The following is a 26,381-nucleotide window of genomic DNA, read 5'->3' as shown; positions in this document are numbered from 1 at the left end:
TTTATTCTCATTTTAAGTCTTGCTTTTAAACTCCCAGATTGTCACTGTTTGAATGGAAAAGTTGAATGAATATCTGCAAAAATGTACAAAATAACACAGTACCATACAGCTAAGACTGGCACTAACTTATTTATTTATGTACTGGAGATTTTGCACCACATTTGGAGACTTTGATTTGGATTGTTTTAATGAAAGCACTTTGGCACATTTTTGCACCTACCCCTTGGCTAGATGTGTATGTGCCCTCATCTTTTCGACTCATCCCTTGGTTACGTTACGGATGGGGGCGGGTTCAAGCTGCTTCCAGAAGGGACTGGTAGTGTGTAGCCGATCCGCACCATCACAATATTCTGGAGGAAACCATACTGCTCAGTGGTAGAAAGCTCTGTCTCAGTTGCAGGTCATGGATCCTCCAACAGGATAATGACCCAAAACACGCAGCTAAATGCACCCACGAATAGCTAAGAACAAAACATTGAACTATTCTGAAGTGGCCAACTACGAGTCCTGATTTGAATTCTATTGAACATCTATGGAAAGAACAGTAATATGCAGTATAGAGAAGGCCCCCCTTCAAAACTGACACAGCTGGACCAGTTTGCTCAGGAAGAATGGGCCAAACTACCTGTTGTCAGGTGCAGAAGTCTCAGAAGTTGTGCATCAAAATATTAGGTTTAGGACCCCATCATTTTTGTCCATGCCATTTTCATGTGTATTATTTGAAATTATCTGTTGAACTGAAGCTCTAAAACTCTAAGCAATGGTGGGCGCTAATTACTTTTGTCAGTTTTAGGTTATTTCAGAGATAATTGTGGGTTCTTCTTTTTTCATTGAGGAGTACAAACAAATTTGTCCACATCTGTAATTCTAAACACTAACCCCATTATAGTATTATTGAGGGCTAAAGCCTTTCCCAGGTGAAAGGGGGACAGACAGGAACATGCTACTTAGTTCATGTAATATTAAATTTATAATTTTAAACCCTTCTATCATCTTTTAAGATTTAATTGCTTACAGTTGTGCTTGAAAGTTAGTGAACCCTTTAGAATTTTCTATATTTCTGCATAAATATGACCTAAAACATCATCAGATTTTTACTCAAGTCCTAAAAGAGAAACCAGTTAAACAAATGAGACAAAAATATTACACTTGGTCATTTACTTATTGAGGAAAATGATTGAATATTACGTATTTGTGAGTGACAAAAGTATGTGAACCTCTAGGATTAGCAGTTATTTTGAAGGTGAAATTAGAGTCAGGTGTTTTCAATAAATGGGGTCACAATCAGGTGTGAGTGGGCACCCTATGTTATTTAAAGAACAGGGATCTATCAAAGTCTGCTCTTCACAGCACATGTTTGTGGAAGTGTATCATGGCACAAACAAAGGAGATTTCTGAGGACCTCAGAAAAAGAGTTGTTGATGCCCATCAGGCTGGAAAAGGTTACAAAACCATCTCTAAAGAGTTTGGACTCCACCAATCCACAGTCAGACAGATTGTGTACAAATGGAGGAAATTCAAGACCATTGTTACCCTCCCCAGGAGTGGTTGGCCAACAAAGATCACTCCAAGAGGAAGGCGTGTAATAGTTGGCAAGGTCACAAAGGACCCCAGGGTAACTTCTAAGCAGCTGAAGGCCTCTCTCACATTGGCTAATGTTCATATTCATGAGTCTACCATCAGGAGAACACTGAACAACAATGGTGTGCATGGCAGGGTTGCAAGGAGAAAGCCACTGCTCTCCAAAAAAAACATTGCTGATCATCTGCAGTTTGCTAAAGATCACGTGGACAAACCACAAGGCTATTGGAAGAATGTTTTGTGGATGGAGGAGACCAAAATAGAACTTTTAGGTTTAAATGAAAAGCGTTATGTTTGGAGAAAGGAAAACGCAGCATTCCAGCATAAGAACCTTATCTTGTCTGTGAAACATGGTGGTGGTAGTATCATGGTTTGGGCCTGTTTTGCTGCATCTGTGCCAGGATGACTTGCCTTCATTGATGGAACAATGAATTCTGAATTATATCAGAGAATTCTAAAGGAAAATGTCAGGACATCTGTCCATGAACTGAATCTCAAGAGAAGGTGGGTCATGCAGAAAGACAACGACCCTAAGCACACAAGTCATTCTACCAAAGAATGGTTAAAGAAGAATAAAGTTAATGTTTTGGAATGGCCAAGTCAAAGTCCTGACCTTAATTGAATAGAAATGTTGTGCAAGGACCTGAAGCGAGAAGTTAATGTGAGGAAACCCACCAACATCCCAGAGCTGAAGCTGTTCTTTACGGAGGAATGGGCTAACATTCCTCCAAGCAGGTGTGCAGGAATGATCAAAAGTTAACCGAAATGTTTAGTTGCAGTTATTGCTGCAAAGGGGGGGTCACACCAAATACTGAAAGCAAAGGTTCACATACTTTTGACACTCACAAATATGTAAGATTTGATCATTTTCCTTAATAAATAAATGACCATGTATAATATTTTTGTCTCATTTGTTTAACTGGTTTCTTTTTATCTACTTTTAGGACTTGAGTGAAAATCTGATGATGTTTTAGGTCATATTTATGCAGAAATATAGAAAATTCCAAAGGGTTCACAAACTTTCAAGCATAACTGTATTCTTAAAGCGTTTATGTTATCCCTCTGTCCTAGATTATACTCTAGTAACTTGTATCTAAACGTTTTCTAACTTTGTCTTTTTTGCAGTAGAAGAATAAAACTGCACACAATGTGCCAAATGAGGCCTTACAAGTGTGTTATACGGCTTAAGGATAACCTGTAAGGTAGAAGAAGCTGGATACATTGATTATATCATATAATAAAATCCCTACTACCAACTAGCAACAAGCTTAAATTAAATGTATGGGCACTGGGTTCAGCCATGCCTTGCACAAATGTCTTGAAATGTCCTGAAATGTCTCATTGATTTTGCTTTACATGTCTCAAAGTAGAAACCAACTCATCCTAATTCACACTTGTCACTTGCAGTAGCGCCCTCCAATGGCCGGCTATCTAAAATGGCAAGAGCAGCTCTGACTGGCTCCCTCCTTCAACATACTAACACACGCCAAACAGGACACTGCAAGCTTTGAGTACGTTGATTTTTGACAAAGTGCAGCAGATAGTTTACTAAAATGTGTGTGCTTTTTAGATTTTACTTATTTTTTGTTCTTTTTCTTATCAACCAGTTATAGAATAAAATAGCAATACACAATTATAAATTAAATCAAAGGCCCAAAACAGCAGTGAATGCTGGGTGGGTAAGCAAATTTCAAGCTGCCTTCCAGCAGAAACTGTGCATGCGGTTTGTGCTATGGCTTGAGGGGACATCTTCTGAGTAACATGTAATGGAGTAAAATGCTTTTCTGGCCAGACAATGTGATTTGTGTGACTGCTTGTACTCTTTTATTTTGCTTTTATAGGAAAGGAACTAGCAAATCACTCAGGTCCAGGATAAGGGCAGGCACTGGAATGGTTGACATTAGACCACACTTTAGAAAGAATGCGCTTGATTAACTGGAGCCTACAAAAAAGCTGGATGTGAATGGGTGCAAGTCTGAGTGTGGGATGGGAAGGCCTACTGCCCAAAAAGTGGCCTTCAATGTGAAACAAACATTACTAACAAATATAACAGATTGAACTCCAAAGAAATGAATAATAAAAAGAGTAATCTGGAATTATTCATTGTATGGAGCAGACACATGAACAATGAGGAAAAGGGATATAAACAGACTGGAAGCACTCCAACTATGACTAATACGAAAGTTGGAATAGGTCAGTTGAATGGATAAAGTATTTAATAAAAAAGTGCTGGAAAGATTGGTGAAGAAAGGAGCACGCTGGAAACAGTGAGAAGAAGGTAACAAAATGAAATGGGACATAAACTAGGAGGAGATGAATCACTGAAAATAATGCTGGAGGGAAAGAAATCAAGAGGAAAGCCAAGGCAGGATATGTTGTATTATCTGAAAGATTGTAAATCATAACAAGAAATAAAAAGAAGAGCGGAAGAGAGAATACAATGGAATAACTGCCGATTGAAAGACGTGCCCTGAGGCAGATGACTAAATAAAGAAAGAAAGTTTAAGGAATTAGAGACTCAGAATGGTCCTGCTGGATTCCAGTTCTTTGATTTACTGGCATTGTGTCCACATTTAATTCCAGCTTTGTTGCTGGCATGAAAGCTGAGACAAGCTCAGCTAATTCTTGATACTGGTGTAGGACACATTGGACATTGCCAGTTCTGCTAAGCGTTTAGCAGCACACAAGGCCTATTTAACAGGGCTGCAAAAATCCAACTTCACTTTCCCCCAGACTGCTTTCCATAAAGTGACTGAACTGCTGTGTGTACCAGTATCAGTCTTTACGTCATCTGATAACTAAGGTGTAGGTCAGAATTGAACTGACATCCTTGCAGAGGCTCCTCTCAGACCAGAAGATGCCAAATGGATGCTCAAGTCCAAACAAAGAACTATAATACAATATATGAAAACTGAGCTAGACAAAACAATGCGCGTATGAGCAAGAGAGGATTAGGTAATTGGATATGACTTTAATTCAATCACAAGAGGTTATATCTTCCTTCAAAAATTGGTTTCACTCATCACTCTTGGGCACTCATTAAAACCTGCTCACTGAAAGCTAAAAGCTGATCATCTGTTCCCACTTTGGGGAGATGAAAGCTGAGATCCACTCTACCAAGCCAAGTCGTGTACCAGCAACTGACCCCAAGGGTACTTCAGCATCTAAACTCTTGCATAAGAAAGAGTAATGCTTTTCCCTATGAAGTTGCAGTAGACACAACAAATAGCCTGAAAAAAGCAGAGCACACCATGTACAAAGGGCCATGGCGCAAAGATAAAGAGTGCACTGCAGTGCAAGAGGAATCCTCCACTTGAACCCGGAGCAACAACAGCGACAACTTCACACAACATCAGACTTGATAAATTGGAACTCTAAATACCAGTAAGCAGCCAGCCACGTCTGTGTTATATGTTTTTCTGTCTCGTCTGTCTTGTGTCCTGTCTTTAATGTTAATATATATGCAGTTATCATATTTCTGTACCCGTTGTGCTTACCAATAAATTGTATAATTCTGTTTCTTAAAACGAGTGTGTCTCAGGCCAGAGACTTGCCTCCTATAACAGAGAAAGGTAAGATAAATAAAGTAGGAGCCTTACTGAATTATTTAATCAATTACCTGTATTGCAGAATGCAAAACTGATAAATAATTAACCAAAATTAAATTCTCATTTTTCCCATAATGGAACCAAATATTGGGCTAAGACTGGTATTTAACAATTTACAAAACAATTATGTGAGTCAGTGGTAGAGACTAAATCAGCAGTATTACAGTTTAAAAGTCAACACAGCCTCCAGACTGCAGTGCCGGCTTGGTGAAGTTTCCACAGCTTAATTACTGTTTACCAAAAGGGCCGTGATAAGGAAACCTTTCAGTATTATATACGTACAGTACAACACATTCAGAGTGGCTAAGCACCATTCCTGAGATAATTCCTACTTAAGTTCTTGCTAGATGAAGTTCCTATTAGATTGGAATCAATTGAAAATGGATGGATATTTCTCAATGGCAGTAACACTAAACCTTGTGAGGCACTGCATTCAGTAGAGGATCCCAACATCTGAACCAAGTCCCATGCCATATGGTGAAAGAGGTCATAGGCCAATAAGATAGAGGCTTTAGAATCCCCCATTTCCAGTACCAAAGCACTACCCAAGACCCTGTTGCTTTTCCACTGATGGGCTTAAAAGGACAATGCATCACATATATAAACCTTTCTGGATCAGTTAAATGAGTTGAAGACAAGTTCCTCCAATAGACAATGAGTCTGAAGATACAATACCATTGGCATTAAAAGTGATGCATAAATAATTCTCAAATATCAGCTCACCTCTGGAGAAATCTTGGAGGGCTGAAGAATACAAAGCTGCAATGCTATATCACAGAAAAAGAAAGAAATGAATGAAAATGACATAAATTCCAGCATGTAAATTATCCTCCTCTAGATATCAGCTTATAAAGCAGATAGCACAATTATTGCTCCACTGGTCTTTCTGCTGCTGCTGCCTGTTTAGATGGGTGGGAGCTTGATATCATCTGGGGAACAGGTTTCCACAGGGGAGAAAGGGAAGCCATGCCTTTGAACAGTGGAACATTTATCAACTACAACAAAATCTCATCATTCAGTGTCAGACAGACTTCTATTAAAAATACAATCTACCTCTAATTAAGCACATGATAGAAGTCACAGGCCCATGTAGGTGGACATCTCTACCGTCAGATCATTAAAGCATCATTAAATGATCATTAGATTATTTAAAATGGTCTCCTCATATATCAGATAGAATCTCCCAGTCCTTAAAATCAACATCTAGTGGATGGCCATCTTTTTAAAGAGGAAATACAACTTCTGATGGATAGCAAATTATTTTCTGTTAACCCATCTCTGTAATTTCATCAATGTGCCTTTTGTTTATGTTGTTGATGCATGGTCTAAGGCAAAGATTCTTAAACTATGGGATGCCACCTTTTGGGTTGTGAGGAGTCATGACTCACAAATGTATTCAATGGGGTCATGTATGGTTTGAAAAGAATCTTGTGATGGGTCAACACAGGTGATTGTCCATGGGATTGTCCATTCACTATGACTGTCTGTCTCCACTCTATTGGTCGTTATGAACTGGGTCTTGAATACTATAAGGAGGGACAGATTGGGTCATAAGAAAAAAAAAATGTTTAGGAAACACTGGTGTTAGGAATCAGAGTATAAGCTACCAGGCCACAGGGTGATCCTGAGCAGGTACTGTAAATTCTTCCTACCCAATCGCTAAGGTCCTTGAATGAAAAGTAAAGTGTGCCAAGAGACTGGTGCAGGGCCCTCAAAGTGCAGCTTTAGCACACCAGTGGGATCCACCTGCAACTTGTGAGCTACAATTAGATGGATACATCTATCCATTTTGTAAGCTGCATATCCAAATCAGGGTCACAGAGAGTCAAGGTCTATCCCCTGGGCATTGGACATCAGGTAGGAATCAACACTAAATGACGCATTGTCGTCTTTCAATTTCCTGTTCACTATTTCAGCATCCATGCACATACAACAGGAAAGTTTAATATAAAGATAAGTTTAGTATTTTCTGTCTCCATGTTCTGTACTTTGCAGGCTGCCTTTTCCTGATCTACCATACTTTAGGACTAGACGATAACACAGTACCTCCATCAAATAAAGCCAAGCAAGCTAAAGTCAGAAACGGAGCCTTCTTTCCCACAAATTCGTACATGATGCTTCCAAAAGGGGCTCCAGCTGAAAAATAAAGGTCAGACATATTTTAGTGACAAAGTGGCTCCCACATTCCGTTTATATGCATCGTTCTCAGGTCTGCTCATCTCAATTCAAGTTTGTGTTCCAAAAGGTACATTTAGCTTGCTAGCAGATTTGGATTGACATCACATTAAGAACACAACAAGGAAGAACTTAGCCATCAAAAATAAACTTTGTACAAAAAAATGATAGTGAAGAAAACACTTACTTGTGGTAATATTTTGCACCTACAGTATGACAATAACATTTCTCTAATGATTGACGCAAAGGACAACTGAACAGGCAGGGTTTAAACTAGTGGATGTTCATTAAAGTGAAACTTATTTTGAAGATGAACAGCAGTTGGGATGAAGGTGGATTTAAACCAGTTGTTTTTTATCCTCAGAAACTGAACCTGTGACCTAATGGCATAAAGTGGAATTGAAGAATATAATGGGTGAGGTTTGTGCAAGAAGATATTCTGTTGTCCTCAAAATATGCTTATTAAATAGATCAGCCAGTTTTGGGCTTTGAGACGTTGTAATTTTACAGCTCCATTTTTCAATGATTGCTAACATTAAGGTGTCCAAACCAAGTCAGCAGATGATAAGTTAAAAAAGACTAAGCACTAGATTTATGAAAAACTGGCATAACAATAGGACTCACACTAGAAAGACTCGTCTTTCTTAGACAGTAGAGGTGCTGTTGTCTCTTCTTACAGACTGCTTCTATATTTTGATTAAAAGTCTCTCTTGAGTCCATGGCTGCTCCCGGATATTTATAACTGTCTGGTCATTGATGATTGTATCTTGTGAGCAACTGAGTTTTCTTCTAAAATCAATTATTACTTGTTTTTTTTTGAACATTTGGGTTAAAGAAGCCTTGGCCAGTTAACAAAATCATCTACCATTAGATCATTCTTATTAAGTAGGATTACAATCACTGAATCATCAGCCAATTTTTAGATGAAACCAATTTCAGATTTAAGGACAGTACATCAGAGAGACAACCATTTACTTCCATCCTTTAAGTCCTACCTGTTAGTCAGCCACCAGATAGAGTTAAGTCTAAATTAATATCTTTAGGAAGTGTAGAAGAAATAAATTGGACCTATATTAAATAAACAAATAGTGTCCTCAATTAGGATCTCTGTGATTCAGGAACCAGGCAGGAGGAAGCTTGTTCATTGCATCTTTTATTTTCTCTTCAAAGAGGGAGTGCCTGCTTTCAGCAAGCTGATCAGAGTATCAGCAAAGCAATTCATATATATTTATATGTTTATGGTGGCTACATGAGATGAGCTGATTCATGGTTATACAACTTTAACATATAAAATTATTGGTTAATAAATAGCTGACACATATTATTACCTTACTTTATCCAGCATACGTGACTTAAAGTTATTGCATTTCTACATAGTTCATTTTTTTGAAGCACATCCTTGCCACATTTTATCTGAGCAGATTACCCACTCCCAGCTCAGTTTCCCCTTTGCACCATAGCTAGCTTGCAGTCTTATCTTCCAGGCCAAGGTGGCCTAGTTATCGTAATTGACCTTTTAATGCCATTGATTAATACTGTGCAACTTAAACCATATTAAAATAATTCCTCTTCAAGAACACTGCTTCATATTGCCCACTGCTAAAAGATTTTATTTCCATGTCTACATTTTTGTAGACATTGTAATTAACAGCACAGTACAAACACACGAGTGGGCTCACAGAAGTCTGATCTTCTGTTTCTGGTTTAGAGAGAGGTGAACATTAATATCCCAAGTTGAGGTTAGGTATTGGTTGGGTCACCAAGCTAGGACTGTGTTTGAATTCATACAGCCATTAGACCTTTATGTTAGAAAAGGAGGCCAATCTAAACTAATTTAGAAAAAGTTTGTGAAAAATAATTCAGCTGGTGTGGAATTGCTAGAATGGTAACATTCTTAGAAAATGTATTTATAGGCAATTAATATATACAATAGTTCATGGTCTTCTCCTAGCAATAATCATGGGTTGATCCACTGTTTCAGCTTTACTCTGGAGGACTCTGTACAATACCATGTGTGCCATCTTTACTTACCAAGCAAGCCCAAAGCCAGTCCACCCAGTGCTATTCCCATGGCAATGCCTCTCTCTGTGTTGTCCTTGTAAATGCTGGCTAGCATTCCCAATCCTAAAATAAGAGCCAAAGAAACGTTATTGAGAAACAAGACAGGTGACATGGACAATACATTAATAAGACTTTAGAATATCAATAATGTAATGTCACCATAAACAGGAGATGGGGAGAGGATGGTTTTTACTTTAGTCTTATCTGGTGACCTTTCATATAGAAAGTATCAGTGAGTAAGAGGAAATGGTAATTGTCTACGTGCGATTTCAACTTAGTGGTAAATGTGAAAAGTGATAGATTCTGCTCAGACCAATGGGTAACAGGCCCATTTTCCAAGTATACCTAGAGTAAATTATTTGATTTGCAATTGTTGATGTTATGAAAAACAGAGAATTACATGTTAGGCAGAATGTAGAGAGTGTTCTGGGAACAAATGGTGTTGCAAGCAGCAGAAATGTTTGGGACATTAAACAAAGTTAATACATGGAAATCATTATTAGCCTTTAAAATGTTGCTAGGACAATACTTGAATCCAAATCCCAAAACAAGCAAAGTCAAAACCAAAATTAATTCTTTCTCCTAATCTATTCTCCTTTTTGTATTTGTTTGTTGTTTGAATGGTCTAAGCCAAGTCTATCTTGAAGATTTTTTCATTTGACCACCTAAAAGTTCTGACACGTCATTGGGCATGCCACTGTCTTTTACATAATGCACCTGGGCTGATGGCACACACTGTTTTTGTATATGTCATGATAGAATGATAAAACACAGTAAAAAAAAGCTAAAAACAATGGAGCAAAACAAAATGAAAACATCAGAAATTAAAATACTAATGCATTCCTGACGGAGAAATGTCATAGGAAAGTGCAACAAGTTTGCATAAATTAATACTCCATTACACTTCATCTGCGGTGGGTTGGCACCCTGCCCTGGATTGGTTCCTGCCTTGTGCCCTGTGTTGGCTGGGATTGGCTCCAGCAGACCCCCGTGACCCTGTATTCGGATTCAGCGGGTTAGGAAATGGTTGGTTGGTTGGTTAACACTTCATGTGGTAGAATAAGGAATGGCTCTATTTAATCTTGACCAAAACAGTGTAATAAAGGATATCTCTCTATATATAAAATCCAACGTCTGTCTGTCTGTCTATCCGCTTTTCACAAGAGATCTACTTAACAGATTTAGATCGGGTATTTTTCTATAATTTGCTTGAACATTCCAGTTGATATTGCGACGTCTGTCATTGTGCTAATTATCATAGTTCACTTGCAGTACCGATTTATTTGTGCGAATTTAAGAGAGACGCAGTGGTGCTCACGCGCCAGCCTCAGGGGCGTACCTTACCTCCGCTTGGCTAGTGAACGAGAAATCAACTTAATGGATTTAGATCAGGCTTTTTTCTAGAATTTCCTTGAACATTTCGGTTGATTTTGTGACTTCTGTCATCGTGCTAAGAATCATAGTTTGATTACGGAGATATATACTGTATACGCGCTAATCTGAGACAGAGGCTGCGGGCCAAGGGGAGGGGGAAGCGTGATATCAGGAGTAGGGAGCCAGGCAGGGCCCTCCTCGCTGTCCTGTTTTACTTCTATGTGGGCGAAGCTGTGGGGGACAGATAGTTCTATAATATAATCAACCAGGATGACATAGAAGTATTTTCTGCTTGTGCAAGTTATACAAGTTTGTATGTTTATGCTTATCATTTTTAGTAAAAATAGCATCATCTAGCTCCTTTTAATGTTATTTCCTATCACCTCCACACTATTACAGCACCACAATAATTAAACTCTCACATGTCCTCTTGTTTGGAGTAAGAAGTCAAGAACACAACAAACAGCTGAGGTTCCATATGCTTGAGGCAATATTAAGTAACAATTAATGACACAAAAAAGGGATTACAGATAAAGTATACAATCATTATACCCAGGGAAACACAAAATATTAAAATAATATAGCATTTATTGAATGATTAAATGCTAGAGGGGAATGAGCAAAAGGAGAAAATGAAGTAGCAAATAAACAGAGAACAAAATAACAAGACCTGCAATCCCCTGGGCCTGCCCCACTAGGTGCTGAAACATTTTTTCTTTGTAATGTAGCTCTTCTGTTCTGCCACCACCAAGTACCTCAGACCACTCCCAAACTCTCCTCCCATTTCTAGTTGTCCTTCTAAATACCAGACTCTAGACTCAGTAAGCATGTCCCAGAGTCACTTCTTAACATACGCTGAAGTTACTTTAAGAGGACAAGCCCTGCTTACATAACAGACATTCATGTCCAACATTTACAATATGGAGTCACCTTTGAGCGATCTTCCCAATTATTTCCAACATTTCTCCACCCTTACTGAGAACAGCCTGGGTGGACAAAACTTCTTCAAGAGTGTATTGAAGTCATTTTCCTTAACCCAACTAAACTCTACCCAGAAAGGATTTTTCCTTTACCCACTGCCTACTGCAGCTCCTGCTTTCTTGGTTTCCCAACATTTCTCAGTTAAATCTGGAGAACCTCCTGCTAACATTGCATGGAAAGACTATGTATTGAATCTGACAGCTTACCTTATTCATGGTGACAATCAAGAGGTTCCATTGGTTAGGTCTTTCTATTCTTCCCAAAGTGCAGGAAAAGCTCTTTTGGAGCTTATAGTTTAAATTATGCCAAACAGTCATAGGTAACGTAACCTCACTATTCATCTGGGTCATCCAGATCAGTCCAGTATGTGCTGTATCTACCTGAGCCAGCTCATCACAAAATGGTAATCAGACTGTTCAGCACTTCCCTTTACCTGATTTCTGGAATACACAACTATAAAGTCAATCATTGCCCTTTGGTCCAAGATGCTGTGGTTCCAAGTCACACTTCTAAGCAACTATGTGTTTGATCGTGGCATTGGTTATGGACAATTGTTAACTAGCACAGAAATCCAGTAACAGTTCACTGATCAAATTCAGAATTTGCAGTCCAATAATTTCAATCATGCACCTCCATCACTGGTCACAGAGTCCCAGACAGACTACTGAGTCAGTAGATGGTGTCCATTTGAACACTAAATCCAGTCTAAAATGCATAATACTTGTTCAGTGCTGTGTAAAATGCAAATCACAAACTTTTCTGTTTAATAACTCAAAGTCTCATTGGGAAGACTCTCTTGTCCACCAGAGGAAGTGCCAACTGTATCACAATCTACCAGGAGCTTATCTACCTGGGGACTTGAATGTGGGTAACTGAAGAGTAAGAGATAGAACCATGGGGGTCTGAAGACATTGAGGAATCAAAAGGCCAATGCTGTGCAGCTGTTTCAGCTGTTCTTTTCCAATCTTTTACAAGAATCTCAGCTCTTTCCTTAATGTGACCCTCCTTCTTCCAGATCCTCATCACATTTTATCATCAGAGTTCAATTCTTTGGAGACTTTTGGCCAGTTAGGTGCCACCGGTGTGTTGACATTTTTAACTACTCAGCGTGATGTGATTGGGTGCTTACCCTGTGGTTTATGTGTGGATCCCAATGACTAAGTACAGTGACAGGGACACAGTGCTGTTAATATGATGCCGCCCTTCAGATGAGATGTAAAACTGAGGTCCTGACTCTCTGTGGTCATTTAAGATATCTGGGCATCTTTTGAAAAGAGTAGGGTTTATCCCAATGTCCTATCTAAATTGCCTATTATGGCCTTGTCCATTCCAGCCCCCAAATCATCCACTATTCTCTTATTCTTTCACCACATAATAGCTAATGTGTGGTGAGCATACTGGCGTTGAATCATCTAGATGGGTGCCACACATTGGTGGTGCCTGAAGTGGTTCCCCTCTGTCTATGTAAAGTACTTTCAGTAGCAAGGAAAGCAATATATAAATGTAATTAATCTTTATTATTTCAACAATATTTTGTAGTACCTTTCAAATCTTTCTATTATATAGTTCCTCTGACAGTTGTTTATCTACATATATTCAATACTCTTTAGATGTTCTCCTTCATCATGCTTCTTAACACCACGATAGAGATTACATGGAATTTATTTGTTTTAATAATGTAACTGATATCATCCTTTTTTTTTACTATTTAGAGTTGCATGTTTTACCAGCTGCAGCTTCCTCTATTGGTGCAGGAGGGTTTCTTTAACAGACCATAATTTACAGATGTTTGGGATTCAGCAATTAATACAGTCTCATTAAATGAAATGCTAGAAACTAAATAACCTGAAATGATTGAATTGAATGATTTAGAAAATATAAAAACAACCTTGGATACAGAAAATTCCAGTATTTTATTTACACTGGATGAATGAGAACTCCTGCTTGTGAAACTTTATCCTGTAAAACATGAGAAAAGCTGGTCAGCTTTCAAGCTAGCAGATTTTTCAAACCACTGATTATTGTTCCGAACAGTCAGTATCGAAGGTGCTGTTCCTCCAGCTGAATATGTGAACATTACAAGTAAACTAACAGCTGAATAAAAGAGTCAATTTACAGCTCGTAGCAACCAAAGCCCAATAAATCAAGTCACACAGGCAAGACAGCAGACTGAAGGGCTGAACAGCTGGCATTCTGCCACTCAACGCACCACTAAAGTACTACAGAGCAGGTAAAATTATAGCGATTAAGAAAGCCGTTATCTGGAAGAGGCCTATTAAGGTTTGTTCATTTCCTAAAATCATAATCTGAGAGGCAGCATGTGGATATTTAAGAGCAATGAGAAGGTAAAATGATGCTTCATAAACCATGCATCACATTGTCAGAACATTATTCTAAATTATCCACTGAAAATCACATGAACCAGATGGAAAGTGAAGGAGTTGGAGCAGATGCACAAGTAAGCTTTGTGACAACTCACTCCAAGAAAATCAAAAGATGCAATTCCAGGAACCCTGACAAATTCAGTACCTGCCACAGATGAGAAGGAAGAGCCAATTCCTTGAATGGTCCGGGCCAAGATCATCAGGGGATAAGTCGTAACAAAGGCATATGCTGAAAAGATGATGAGAACAAAATGAGGCTCACATTGAATTATCACAACAAGCACTGTACATTATAAAATGCATAGTCCATGTCAAATGTCCTTATTGAATATATTCTGTGTGGAAACCCACTTCTGAAAACATTGTTTGGACTTCCTGTCCGTTTCTAGGTTTTCTAAGTATACTATCAGTGAACAAGAATGAAACATACAATGAGAATCTGCATCTTGAGCTAATTTTTAAATTTAACGCGATGAATATCATAATTTTAGGATGTATCTTTATGAAGTTAGAACTATTGGATTTCATCCAGTCCATAACTTTCTTCTTCATCATGCTCTTCCTTGGTAATTCAGTATATTCAGGGTCTGCAGTTTAAATTCTGCATGTAGTCATTGTCTATATGTAGACCGTGTGGGTTTTCTTTTTGGTACTACAGTGTTTCTCCCATATATCCAGTGCTTGAAGTGTATATTGGCACTCTTTGTTGTATACTTGCAGCATTTTGAAGCTTACCTGTGTGTATCCTGGTTATTCAAGCGGCCCTAATGATGCAGCGTTCACTACCCCAAGTGAATTCTTCCAACCCTGCTCTCTGATCACAGAATCTCAAAGGGGGAAGCTCTTCTAGAGGTAACTTATATAGCAATACTTGTAATTACTACTCTACACTCTTCAATTTTCACCTTAATATATCTGTGATATACATGGGGTACCAGCACTTATACATATCTACTTCAAGCACTGTGATAGTAGTATGATAGTGAGCTCTGCAAAGAACTGTTACTCTGTCGAAGCCCCCCTTGTGCCCAGTGCAGGTTTGAGAAGGTTTGGTTATGTTTTCCTTGGTAACTACATTTTATGTAGCTATAAAGTGTGAAGGTGCAGTGGTTAGTGCAACTTCTTCACAGAAGTGTTGATCCCAATGCCCCAGTGCAGTGAAGGAGACACTGTGTTGTAAATAGGGTGCCGTCCTTTGGATGAGATGTAAAACCGAGGTCTTGGCTCCTTCTGGTGATCAAAGATCTCTGGGCAAGTGTAAAGTTTATCCTGATGTCCTGTCTAAATTGCCCATTACGGCCTTGCCTTGTCCATTCCAGCCCCCTAAACACCCACTATCTCTAATTGGCTTTCTCTCTTATTCCTTCATCACATTGTGTATCATGATGATTGGATAATCTCTGTCCCCATTAGCCTGTACTGGAAAAAGTTACTATAGAGAAGGGATGGGTAAATCGATCACCAGTTCATCAGTGGCATACATCACCAGATGATTGCTAAACCTGAGGTGCCCATAGGAACACCTTGAAGAAGTCAGACTTGAAAAGTGACAAACATTCAAACCTAGAAAAATAATCTGGATTATTCTAATTATATGGGCTCAAATCCAAAGTCTGATCCCTGTCTGCAATTTCTTCATGTTGTTTTCACATCATAGAACACTCATGTGAGGTTAATTGGTGGCTTCAAATCTCTGGGCAAATGTTTGTATCAGCATGTTGTGTGATAGAATGCCATTCCATTTTCTGAACTTTTAGTTACCTGGTTATTGGGATGAAGCAGGGGCAGATCTACTATGAAACTAATGAAGCTTAACCTTTAGGGCTCCTAATCCTAGTAGGGACCCAGAAATGACTTAAATTTTCATCTCAACCATAACACAAAAACTTTGAAATTTGTTTTCAATCCAGTGACCTTAATATGTCAGATAATCAAGAGCAGCAATTTTGATCAGAGATGTAGTGGTTAAAATTAAAAAAATAAATTGTGGTGATCTGTCATGGAGCAACCCCATTGAAGAAAATAACATTGGTTACCCAGACTTTGTTGCTGTTGGCGAAGGAGCCCCCATAACAGTTCAAGCTTCAGGGTTCTCAAAAATGTTAGGTCCATCACTGGGAAGAGTTGGATTCAGAAAATGAAAGAACTACTAAGTATGCGATCTGTAATATCTGTGTCTTTTTCCTTCACAAAGACTCCTTCTTGGTGGTGAAGAGACATTCAAGGAGGCCACAAAACAGTGCATACTAACCATAATCAAACTAACTGCCTATCTCAGAGTTGACCTCGAATGTTAGTTATCTCATCCTCTAATTGAGAAGGTGGGATTAATAGACAACATGGACATTTGCTCGTTTTTGCTGAAAAATAGATTCAATATTAAGATTAACCCAAGAGATCAGAACCACAAGTGTTGGTTTGTAAATCAATTCTTACTTATTGTTGAAAAAAACATCAAGACAAAGCCGGTGAACATTGGGATGTGAAATCCGATCCTGTAAAACAAAACAAAACAAAAAAAAGACAAATGTTGAATGTAGTAGAGTAGTCACTTGATTGGAAAAATGAGTGAATGAATGAATGATGTTCAAAAAAAGTAACTCTAACTGTTAAAGATATCAGACCACTGTACAGTTTATATCAGTAAAACTATTGTGGTAAATAATTACAATCCATCCATCCATCCATTATCCAACCTGCTATATCCTAACTACAGGGTCATGGGGGTCTGCTGGAGCCAATCCCAGCCAACACAGGGTGCAAAGCAGGAAACAAACCCTGGGCAGGGTGCCAGCCCACCACAGGGCACACACACGGGACAATTTTAGAATCGCCAATTTACCTAACCTGATGCACCTAACGCGCATGTCTTTGGACTGTGGGAGGAAACCGGAGTACCCAGAGGAAACCCACATAGATACGGGGAGAACAAGCAAACTCCATGCAAGGAGGACCCAGGAAGTGAACCCAGGTCTCCTAACTGCAAGGCAGCAGCGCTACCCACTGCGCCACCGTGCCACCCTAAATAATTAAAATAATTTAATTAATTAAACTTCTACCATAATTAACCTATAGATTAAACTGTTTCACTATAAGCAAGACTGAAAATTTTATAAAACATGCCTTCATATTACATAAAATTGCTTTTACAAATATCATCAAATATTGTGAGTATATGGCAATACAACATACTGAATCAACTAATTGACAGAGGCAGCTAAAACACTGCTGAAAAGCAAATATATATGCAGGGATCTTTTTAACTTTAACCACTAATTGGAGTACATTTAATGAAACAAAGGTATAGTATTGTTACAAACTTCTTTATGCTTTAAACTCAATCACTTTGCGTACAGGCAAATAATAACTAAACCTCTGGACCATCAACTGCACGGCTGCAGGCTCCATGCTGTTGAGTTTCTGTGCAAGCAAACCATGTGCCTTTATTCCAATTATTAAAAATAATGTCACCTTGGCTGAAGGTATCTGCAAAATAGGCAATAACACTGAGTATTTCTCATAGTGAGCTTTACTGTATTATAAAGGCCTTTAAAGGCAGATAATAATGTTAGAACCCATTAAAATCTACGACTGCATGAAACTGACGATTCTGACGATTCTAACATTTAGGTGTGGTAAAACCACAGACTGAAACCTTTGTCTTATTTAATAGTTCATTAATATTTTCTTCATTCCTAACAAAGTAAATCTGTGATGATGTTACCCTTATTTCAAGTTAATGTCCTGATGCATACATGAAATCATTTTCATTTGTGTATGCTCTTATTTTTATAAAAAAGTAACAAATGAAATGAAGTGATATGTAGCATTTCACCATGGTATGCCATAACACAAGAAAGGACATCACTAACATGTCGCCATACGAGGGCACATTCTGCCCTCCTTCAGTGTGGAGTCCAAGGCAGCTCACTAGACATCAGATACACAAAAACCTGAAGCGGCCAATGCTTAAAAGATGAAATATCCTATAATGTTTCTAGGAATCAAAATGACCATTCATTTTCTAATCTGCTTATCCAGTTCAGGGTGTTAGGGTGCCAGAGTCTATTCTGGATTACTGAAGGTGGAAAGGAAACTGGCAGGGAGCAAACTTCTGAACAGACTGAAAGAGTCATGGAATATTTAATGAAATACCCTTGACAGCTGGGCAAGTGTAATGTGATAAAGTAATGAGTCTGTTCAGTTTAAAAGATATCAAAATATCAGCAGAACGCTTTAGGAAGCAAGGACAGTACAGGCATACTGACAGAAATGTTTTAAAACTCTGATAAATGAGTAACACTAACTTACTGTATACTGGTCTTTCATACATGCATATGTCATTGATGATTACAATTCTCACTTCTTTCTATTAAGGGTGAAAGTGCTCATACACTTTGTACCTGTTGGTTAATGGCCCAACGATGGGGTTGAAGATGAGCTGCATGATAGATTTGGATGCGAGCAAGATGCCAACTCTGATGTTCTCATCCTTGAGAAACTGTCCATCCGAGTCACATGCACTGTCTTCATTTTTTGGCCTAGGGGTCTGCTGAGTGGTGTTCAGTGTTTGGTTACTCAAGTCATTTCTCACCAGATATGTTGCATTATCATAGTAGGAGAAGACAGAGGAGATCTCTGATTCACCACCTAATTGTCCTTGAGAAAGCCACTCATCTCTGGTCACAGAAGCATTGGATCTTTGGTGTTCAGTGGTATAGAGAAAACTTGGCACAATAGGTACTGAAAGAGTTAAAGAGAGACAATTCTAGCAAAACTTGGTTTATAAACTGGATTAGGGCACATGTCTGAGGAACTTACAGTGGAAGAGTAAAAAACCCAGAGAAGAATGTAAACCACTTACACCGCTAAACCTTCAAACATTTCCTACCACAATTTTTCTTCTTCTGATGTCCATTAAAAGTGCATTTTACTGTACCACTTCATTTTAGTTAGCAGTGATGCTGCCCTGTTTTTATATAGTTGGACATGAGGACTTCTAATATAAATGGTAACAATTGTGAGCAGGCAAAATGGTGTTCCTAGAGACAAAGGCATTGACCAGTAAACCTGAATGTCAATAGTTCAAAAAACGTAAAAAAACAAAAAACACATGAAAGCAGTTGTAATATAGTCTTGTACTTGTAGGAACTTTGGATTGAAGCTCACCATTGAGAAGGTGCTATACAACTGTCCACATACAACAGTGGAGCACTGTGCAGAAGAAAACCTCAGTAAAATGCCATGTCTCTCATGCACCCATCCATCCATCCCCACATGGCACAGTACTGAGGGAAGGGGGCAGCAATGGGAGCAGAGTAACCAAAACTTGTGAGAACCCCATGTCAGAGGTCACCGTGCCAGGGCATGTCGGACACTCACATGTTGAGAGGACCCCCTAGCAGTTTGTAAAGACCAAGATGGACCCAGTGGTGAGAAACATAAAAGATGTCTTTCTTTGAAAAAAAAAGGATATCAAGTTTATTGTTCAAATACTGCAACGTCAATAAATTCAACAGATGAATAAGTAAAATGATCAAATCAGCTGAAAGAACAAAATGGGTAAAATCCAGGAAAGAATTAAACAGTCAGTCATTAAAAAGTCTTTAAAATTAACTAATTAATACCAGGAGAGTAAAGACATCACTGCACTACAGTTACACCAACACCAGAAGAAGCAACTCTTAATTAGCATTGCTAGGACTTTGTCCACCTGTCATCTGTACGGGTATACACATTTCTCCATGATAGCAGAGTGACTTGCCACCTCACCTCGCTGTGATGCACCAATAAGTGGCATTCCCAACAGCCGTCTGCCACCATCCCTGGCTCTTGATGCCTGAACCCACCTCATATCCTTCTCATCATATATCCTAGTAGGGTTTTTCATATTGCATCTCACTACCACATCGACAAGTTCCCAGTGTGCACTTGCTGCCTTGACCCCCAACTCCCCTGCTGCTCATGTCAATGAAATTCGTTGCAAACTCACTGGCTCATTTCTAGGAATCTTCCTCTCTTTCCTTCTCTTTACTGATCGATTGCCCCGATCAAACCTGTCTCACTTTGTTTTATTTCTAATCATCTCTGCTAAAAGAGTGGCCCAATCAATCATTCCCTTTCACCATTCCATCTGATCCCATCACCGTTCTATCTCGCTGTTCCACTAGCGGTCATTCATTTTAAGGAAGATGCTTCCAGTGAGACCAGCACCTCTTTGAACAACTAAAAGCAAGATACATAATAATTATGATAAAAAAATCCTAAACCCCATGGCACACCTTACCACCCACCAGTCTTTAATGGGGCACATTTACACACACAACCACATTCACTCACACCCTTAGCAGTTTACATTTTGCCAGTTCTCCTGAATACACTATGGAAGGATAATAAAGCTCCAGATAATGAATGACAGAGAGTGGCCGAGGAAGGAGACAGCCTCCAGTAAACATCTCGTGAAGGTGAGACATTGCGTTTCACGATGTGTTAGGCTGCCAACATTTCTGATGATTACATGTCAGCATAATAAATCCATAAAAGCAAAAATACACAAAAAAATTAAACAAAGCAAACAAGCAAAAAAATTTAAAAATTAAAAAAAAATATTAGCAATACATTCATTGGAAAAATTCACTTAGTCCATAGAATTAGCAGAAGAACAAAGTCTATCCTTACAGTATGAGAAGCAAAGCAGGAACCATCCTTGAACTGGAGGTCAATCCATCGTAGGACAAATACATGTAAACCTTGTCCATTGCAACGGTGTAAATGAAAAAAGGCAGTTTTAAGAATCTCCAAATCATTTTTAAATAGAGGGAGAGAGGTTAAGAGGATGGACTGATACAGCACATTGCTGCACACACCACATGACAAACCAACTCAGGATCCCAGATTAGGACCAGGGTGCAGTCATGCAACGTGTGACACCTCAGCACCACACTAGTTCAGATGGAATGGAACCAGTATGAGGTTTTTTATGGTGGCTGGAGTGCCAATTCTGCCACCAACCTACAGTTTTTAATTATGTGTTTGCATATTATTTATAATGTGAAAGTTTAAAAATCACTCTCTTCATTACTGAAGAAAATGTCAATTTTTGCCAAGGAGGTATCCTGCCTATTGGTGCTCCTAATCCCGTTGCAGATGCTCTTTGTAGCAGTTCGTACAAAATCTTCTGTTGAAAAATATATTTTTGGCACCCTGATCGCAAGCAGCTAGTCTCTTACACATACTAAGTGTAGAATCCCTTAAAATTTATGTTGGCTAGATTTATAATTATTCTATCAATAAATGCCTGTAATGTATTTTAGTGTAAAAAAGCCTGAAGACACAATGAAGATCCAGATACCAGAGAGTAGAAATACTTTTGGTTATGTATAGTATATTTGGGGGCGGCACTTGTTTTTTGAATAAAAAAAAATGTTGGCAATGTTTCCAGATACAGCTGCCTTGGCTAATAACAGGTCCAAATGTATGCCCAGGAGCTTGCAAAGCCCTGGCACTTGGCACAGCGGGGACGGCACAGTCTTCAATGAAAAAGCACAAGTTAACAGCTGCGCCTTCCGTTCACTGTTGCACCTGGATATCGGGATTGTTTTACAATTCAACAAGCACCGCTCGAATAAATCAAAGAGTGTACTGGGAACGATTTAATTAAAACTGTCGTAAAGGGCACATCTTATAATTTTAGTGCAAATATTTGGTGAGAGAAAGCCGCAACTAATAGTGTTCTGAGCTCCTGGCAACTCTTTATTTACGGGCTTAACGTTTGTTTAGTTTACAATCCGAATAAAAAAAAAGACGTGTGTATTAACTTCGGTTTTCAGCTGCGTGGAGCTTGTTATGCCCCATCTCTGGCAAAGATGGTTTAGTCTTTCATGCCCTTCGGTTGGATGACATTCAGTTCAATTTGACTCCTGCTTTACACCCGACCTTCCCACGACCGGTACTGCAATCTAAAAATGAACGAGTCATTAAAATGTTGCAGAATTACTGTGTGTGGGCGGGGCCCGAGGATGACACTGGATGAACTCGTGACTCGTCCAGTGTCGTACAGGAGCCCGGCAGTGTAAATGCATGCTCTTTCACTCTCTCTCTCTCTCTCTCTCTCTCTCTCTCTCTCTCTCTCTCTTTGTGTCTTCTACCGCCCGACTAGGACATGCTAATTTTTGTGAAAATGAATCAGTTATCAAACCCGCTTAATCGGGCGCCAGAAAGAAACAAATGGTTAAAGGAATACGAGTCATTTGCAGGGAACACACATGGACCCACACGCATTCACTTGCTTATAGAGGGCAATGAAAGATGGCCCTACAAATACGAAAATTAAAGAATAACAATAAAATAAGAAAGATATGGGGAAAGCACTATCCAAGTAGACTATGGGACGGGAGCTTTCAAACTCCATACGTACAGTTATCGGGATGGGGTTACATACACAGACACAGACATACACAGAGATGAAATGACTGTATGACTTACCTACAACCGTTAAAAGCAAGTGATCAACCAGAAGAGCGACAAAGACCACAGTGAGGACCAGCTTTCGGGACTCCCTGCTCCTCTTCAGCCATTCCATTATTTTATTGATGGCCATGACCGCAGGTTTGTAAACATGTACTTATCAGAACTATTTGGAGATGAAGATGCACAAGAGGATAACTCATTAAACACTGGCTTCTCTTTCTAACTATCCATCCATCCATCCATTAACCAACCCGCTATATCTAACTAACTTTAAAATAAACAAAATGGTCCCGAAATACCTGCGAGGTCAGTAACAAGCACCATCAAGTCATTATTTGCGAGCGTACAATTTTGTTTCCACCTAATACTTTAAGTGCCTTGTGCGAGTCTGACCAGTAGGTCAGTAAGTCGATATAATCACGAACGAAGAGGTTGATTAACCGCACTTAACAGCGCCGTGGATAAGCGTCGTTGTTTGAGAGAAAGGCTGGCAAGTTGGATTTGGGGGGTAGGGGCTTGCTAGGGTTGTATGGGTGTATCTTTGGCGGACGGGTTCTCGAAGCCTGGAATGAAAACTTTGTTTTTGAGACGAAAGGACCCCACAGAGACTGTTTATGTATAGGGACCCGAGTTCTGTGCTACACCCCTGCACCACGTATCAAAAAGTAACGGAAAATGAAGCAAGTGTTCACAAAGAAGTAACAATAACGGTGCGGCGGCATTGCTCGCATTTTTACCTGGCAAGTCACAATGCAAAGACAGCAAGGCGACAGACACATCGTCACAAACAGAATACACATACAGGTTAGAAAATCTGTAATCCACTTTAAATGTAGTGTACATTTGAGTGGTGTGAACACACCCCGGAACACAGAAAACATTTAGATAACATACAGTTGAGTTTAAAGGTAAGTGAACCTACAATTCACGTCTGTCTGTAGCTACCATAACATCATTGGCATCCATCATATAGCAACTAATCTCCAGTACAGCTATTTTGATATATATTTAAATATTAAACAGAGCTATGTTTATCTCAATGTAATATAGTTTCCCAGAAATCTATTTATCGAGCTTTGTTTAATAGAACTCCCGTCATACCACTCTCTTTAAAACAGGACCTTTCATAACATTTCCATTTAGTACAGCCCCATTTAATACATTTTAGTTAATTTCTTACCTGCAATTTAGACAATTTCATATCTATCACCATTTAACATAGCTCCTTTCATAACTCATTCATGCCTAAAGAAATGTAATAATACATAACACAAAAGTGAAATATGAAAACTTTCAAATTTAAACATCAAGTCTGCTGATATCACCTATAAATCAAAAGAGGCAAAGCTAGATTTATACTGCCAATTTGAAAGAAAAAGTCCATTGTAGTAGAAAGAATTGCATTCTTCACACTATGGTGACTTTGATATTAAATTTTAAATCCTAAAAGTGTTTATTATTAAATGCCCTGCATCAGGATAAATAAAAAAAAAAAAAACATTGCATTATTGTTTTGTCATGGCAATGCACTATTTATAATTATTATAACAATGAAAAATAAGAATACGAGTGACACGATAAACCAAGTGTTCGAAAAATAAGAATACGAATGACGTGATAAAGTAAGTGTTCTCTCACAAATAATGAGAGATTGGAAAGGTGCATTCAGCAAAGAAACTGTTTGCATTATTAATAGAGTTTAGTTATTTTTCCTTAATTGTTTGTGGTACTTAATTGGTTTCCTTCAGCACAATACTAATTACATTTTGCAAAAGTGTTAAAGGAAATTTAATGTAAAAATATATAAACTGGTATATATGACAGTTCTACTTACAAAGATTGTGAAAGATTTCATATTTATGAAAATAAGGCAAATTGGTCTTTTTTTTAAAAAATATTTTAGAAAATGAAACAGAGAGCAGGTTTCAGATGTAAAGTGTTGCACACTCACCCTGCTTGACATGGGGCTGCTCCTTTCCAGGTTCCACACAATGACTCTTTCCTAGATGCTGCACTTCATTTATAAACTTGTGCTCCTACAGGATATGATTGTTTTTTTTGGCCTAATTCAAATGTGATTTGTTTATGCCCTGTGGTCCTGCACTGCGTCATAAGAAAATGTGATTGTCAGGGGCCAAACTGAGAGCTCCCTGTAGCTGAGTTCTGCCTGTTTGCAATGTTTATCTTTCATCAGAGATAGCAGCTCCTTATCCGGTAGTGTGGTCTGCAGTCTAAAAGCAATAAAGCCAACCAAATCACCATACAGATAGATCTTTACATAACCTGCTACTGTCCTAAGGGTTAGCAGTCACACAAAAGAGTGTCCAGTGCTGCTGAAATAGACTTTGGCTCTCAGACACGCTGAGCAGGGTTCATTTAAGTAATGAATTGATGGATGGATGGTTTTCAGGAGGTCTTGGAGGTCCTAATTTTTCATTGGGTTTTATGACAGCACGAGGGGATGATGTCCCTTTGTTTGATTTTTCACATACCTAACCTGCATCTCTTTGGCATTGAGAGAGGTAATAACATAGTAGCCTAAAGAATTTTTTATAGTTTTTGCTAGTTGCCTCGGACTTTTAGGTCACATTTATTTTCCCATTCATTTTGCCCAATTTCATCCACTGTTACCAGCACCCTTAGTCTGTTGATTTGACCTCATGTACTTGCGGACAGGATAAAGCAAATGCCTTTTCTTATTTTTTCCACCTCAGTCTGTCAGTAACTCTGTGACAAATTCTTATTTTCACAGCTTAACATGAGGAAGAGTTGATATGCTTCAAATTCTAGTTTCAATGTAGGTGAAACTTTGTTATCCCTTTCTTATTGTTTTAAAAGTAAAACAGATGAAGATGAATGGGCTCTGTATTATTCCTAACAGGTTAGGGTTAGGTCTGTGTACTTAATGTTTGTTTTCGTTTCAGTGGTCTTTGTGAAGTGATCACCATTTCTCTGCCCAAACCCCTGTCTGCCATATCTGATGCATCTTGTAGAGAATTCCAGTGGATAGGGTGAGGGGACTAGCTTTTCTTATATTTCCATCCCAGTCTTCTAGTAGTATCAGTTTTTCATGACAGAGAATAAGGTAAGGTTCATATAGTTACATTTTTGTCAGTTTTATTAATTACTACTCAAGTACATGGTGAGCCCAGGTATAGTTGTCGAATGGTGCTAGAAATTAATACAGAAATTATTGTATTTTGTAAATGGTGACCCTGTTGTTATATTTCTAGTCATCCCATCCTTCATCCACACTGCCTCTGTCAATATCTCAGCTCTCATGAGTGGAGAATTTGTTCATTTTGGATCTGATTGGATTCTAGATTTGCATTGTAACTATGAAAGATCTTCTGTCTGACTCCTCCTTGTACTTCAAGGTGGACAGTTTTTAATGCTTAAATTATGAAGAATAGCCAACAAAGCAGAAGTTAAAAAAAAAAAAAACACCCTTTGGTTTTCTGTTGTGTTGCACTGCATTTCCACTCTTGATTAAGACTCACCCAACATCCTCTTTTTTATATGACAGTAGGGAGAAGCAGCACGCTGCTTTGCCTGGATAAGTAATGTTAAGCTCTGGTCATTTTGCTGGCTGGTTTGGCTCGGATATTCCACTTGCTCTGAGCCAGCAGGTGGTACTGGTGTGCAAATTGTGACACACAGGAAAAAAAAAAACCCAGTGGGACCTCCAGGGTCAACATTTTGGGTTCCAATGTAGTCTATCTTGTCTGAATTATCCTGGAGAGCAACT

At 38.7% G+C, this 26,381-nt stretch overlaps 1 protein-coding gene across 1 annotated transcript in view; it reads right to left on the bottom strand.

Annotated features, from left to right (window-relative positions):
* The window catches only part of LOC120539308 (chromaffin granule amine transporter), a 56,409-nt gene extending 31,704 nt beyond the window's left edge, over positions 1–24,705 (bottom strand). The window contains exons 1-8 of the mRNA XM_039769247.1: positions 24,585–24,705; positions 22,649–22,796; positions 18,568–18,907; positions 16,601–16,659; positions 14,310–14,393; positions 9,396–9,488; positions 7,236–7,325; positions 5,913–5,956 (exon numbers count right to left, since the gene is read on the bottom strand). Coding sequence (XP_039625181.1) covers positions 5,913–5,956; positions 7,236–7,325; positions 9,396–9,488; positions 14,310–14,393; positions 16,601–16,659; positions 18,568–18,907; positions 22,649–22,763 — 825 coding nt within the window. The 5' untranslated portion in view covers positions 22,764–22,796; positions 24,585–24,705. The remainder of the gene's footprint in view (positions 1–5,912; positions 5,957–7,235; positions 7,326–9,395; positions 9,489–14,309; positions 14,394–16,600; positions 16,660–18,567; positions 18,908–22,648; positions 22,797–24,584) is intronic.
* Between the last annotated feature and the right edge of the window lie 1,676 nt (positions 24,706–26,381).

This window comes from Polypterus senegalus, chromosome 11 (genome assembly GCF_016835505.1).
Source record: "Polypterus senegalus isolate Bchr_013 chromosome 11, ASM1683550v1, whole genome shotgun sequence".
In the NCBI taxonomy this organism is placed as follows: domain Eukaryota; kingdom Metazoa; phylum Chordata; class Cladistia; order Polypteriformes; family Polypteridae; genus Polypterus; species Polypterus senegalus.
This window is presented reverse-complemented; position numbering and strand designations above follow the sequence as displayed.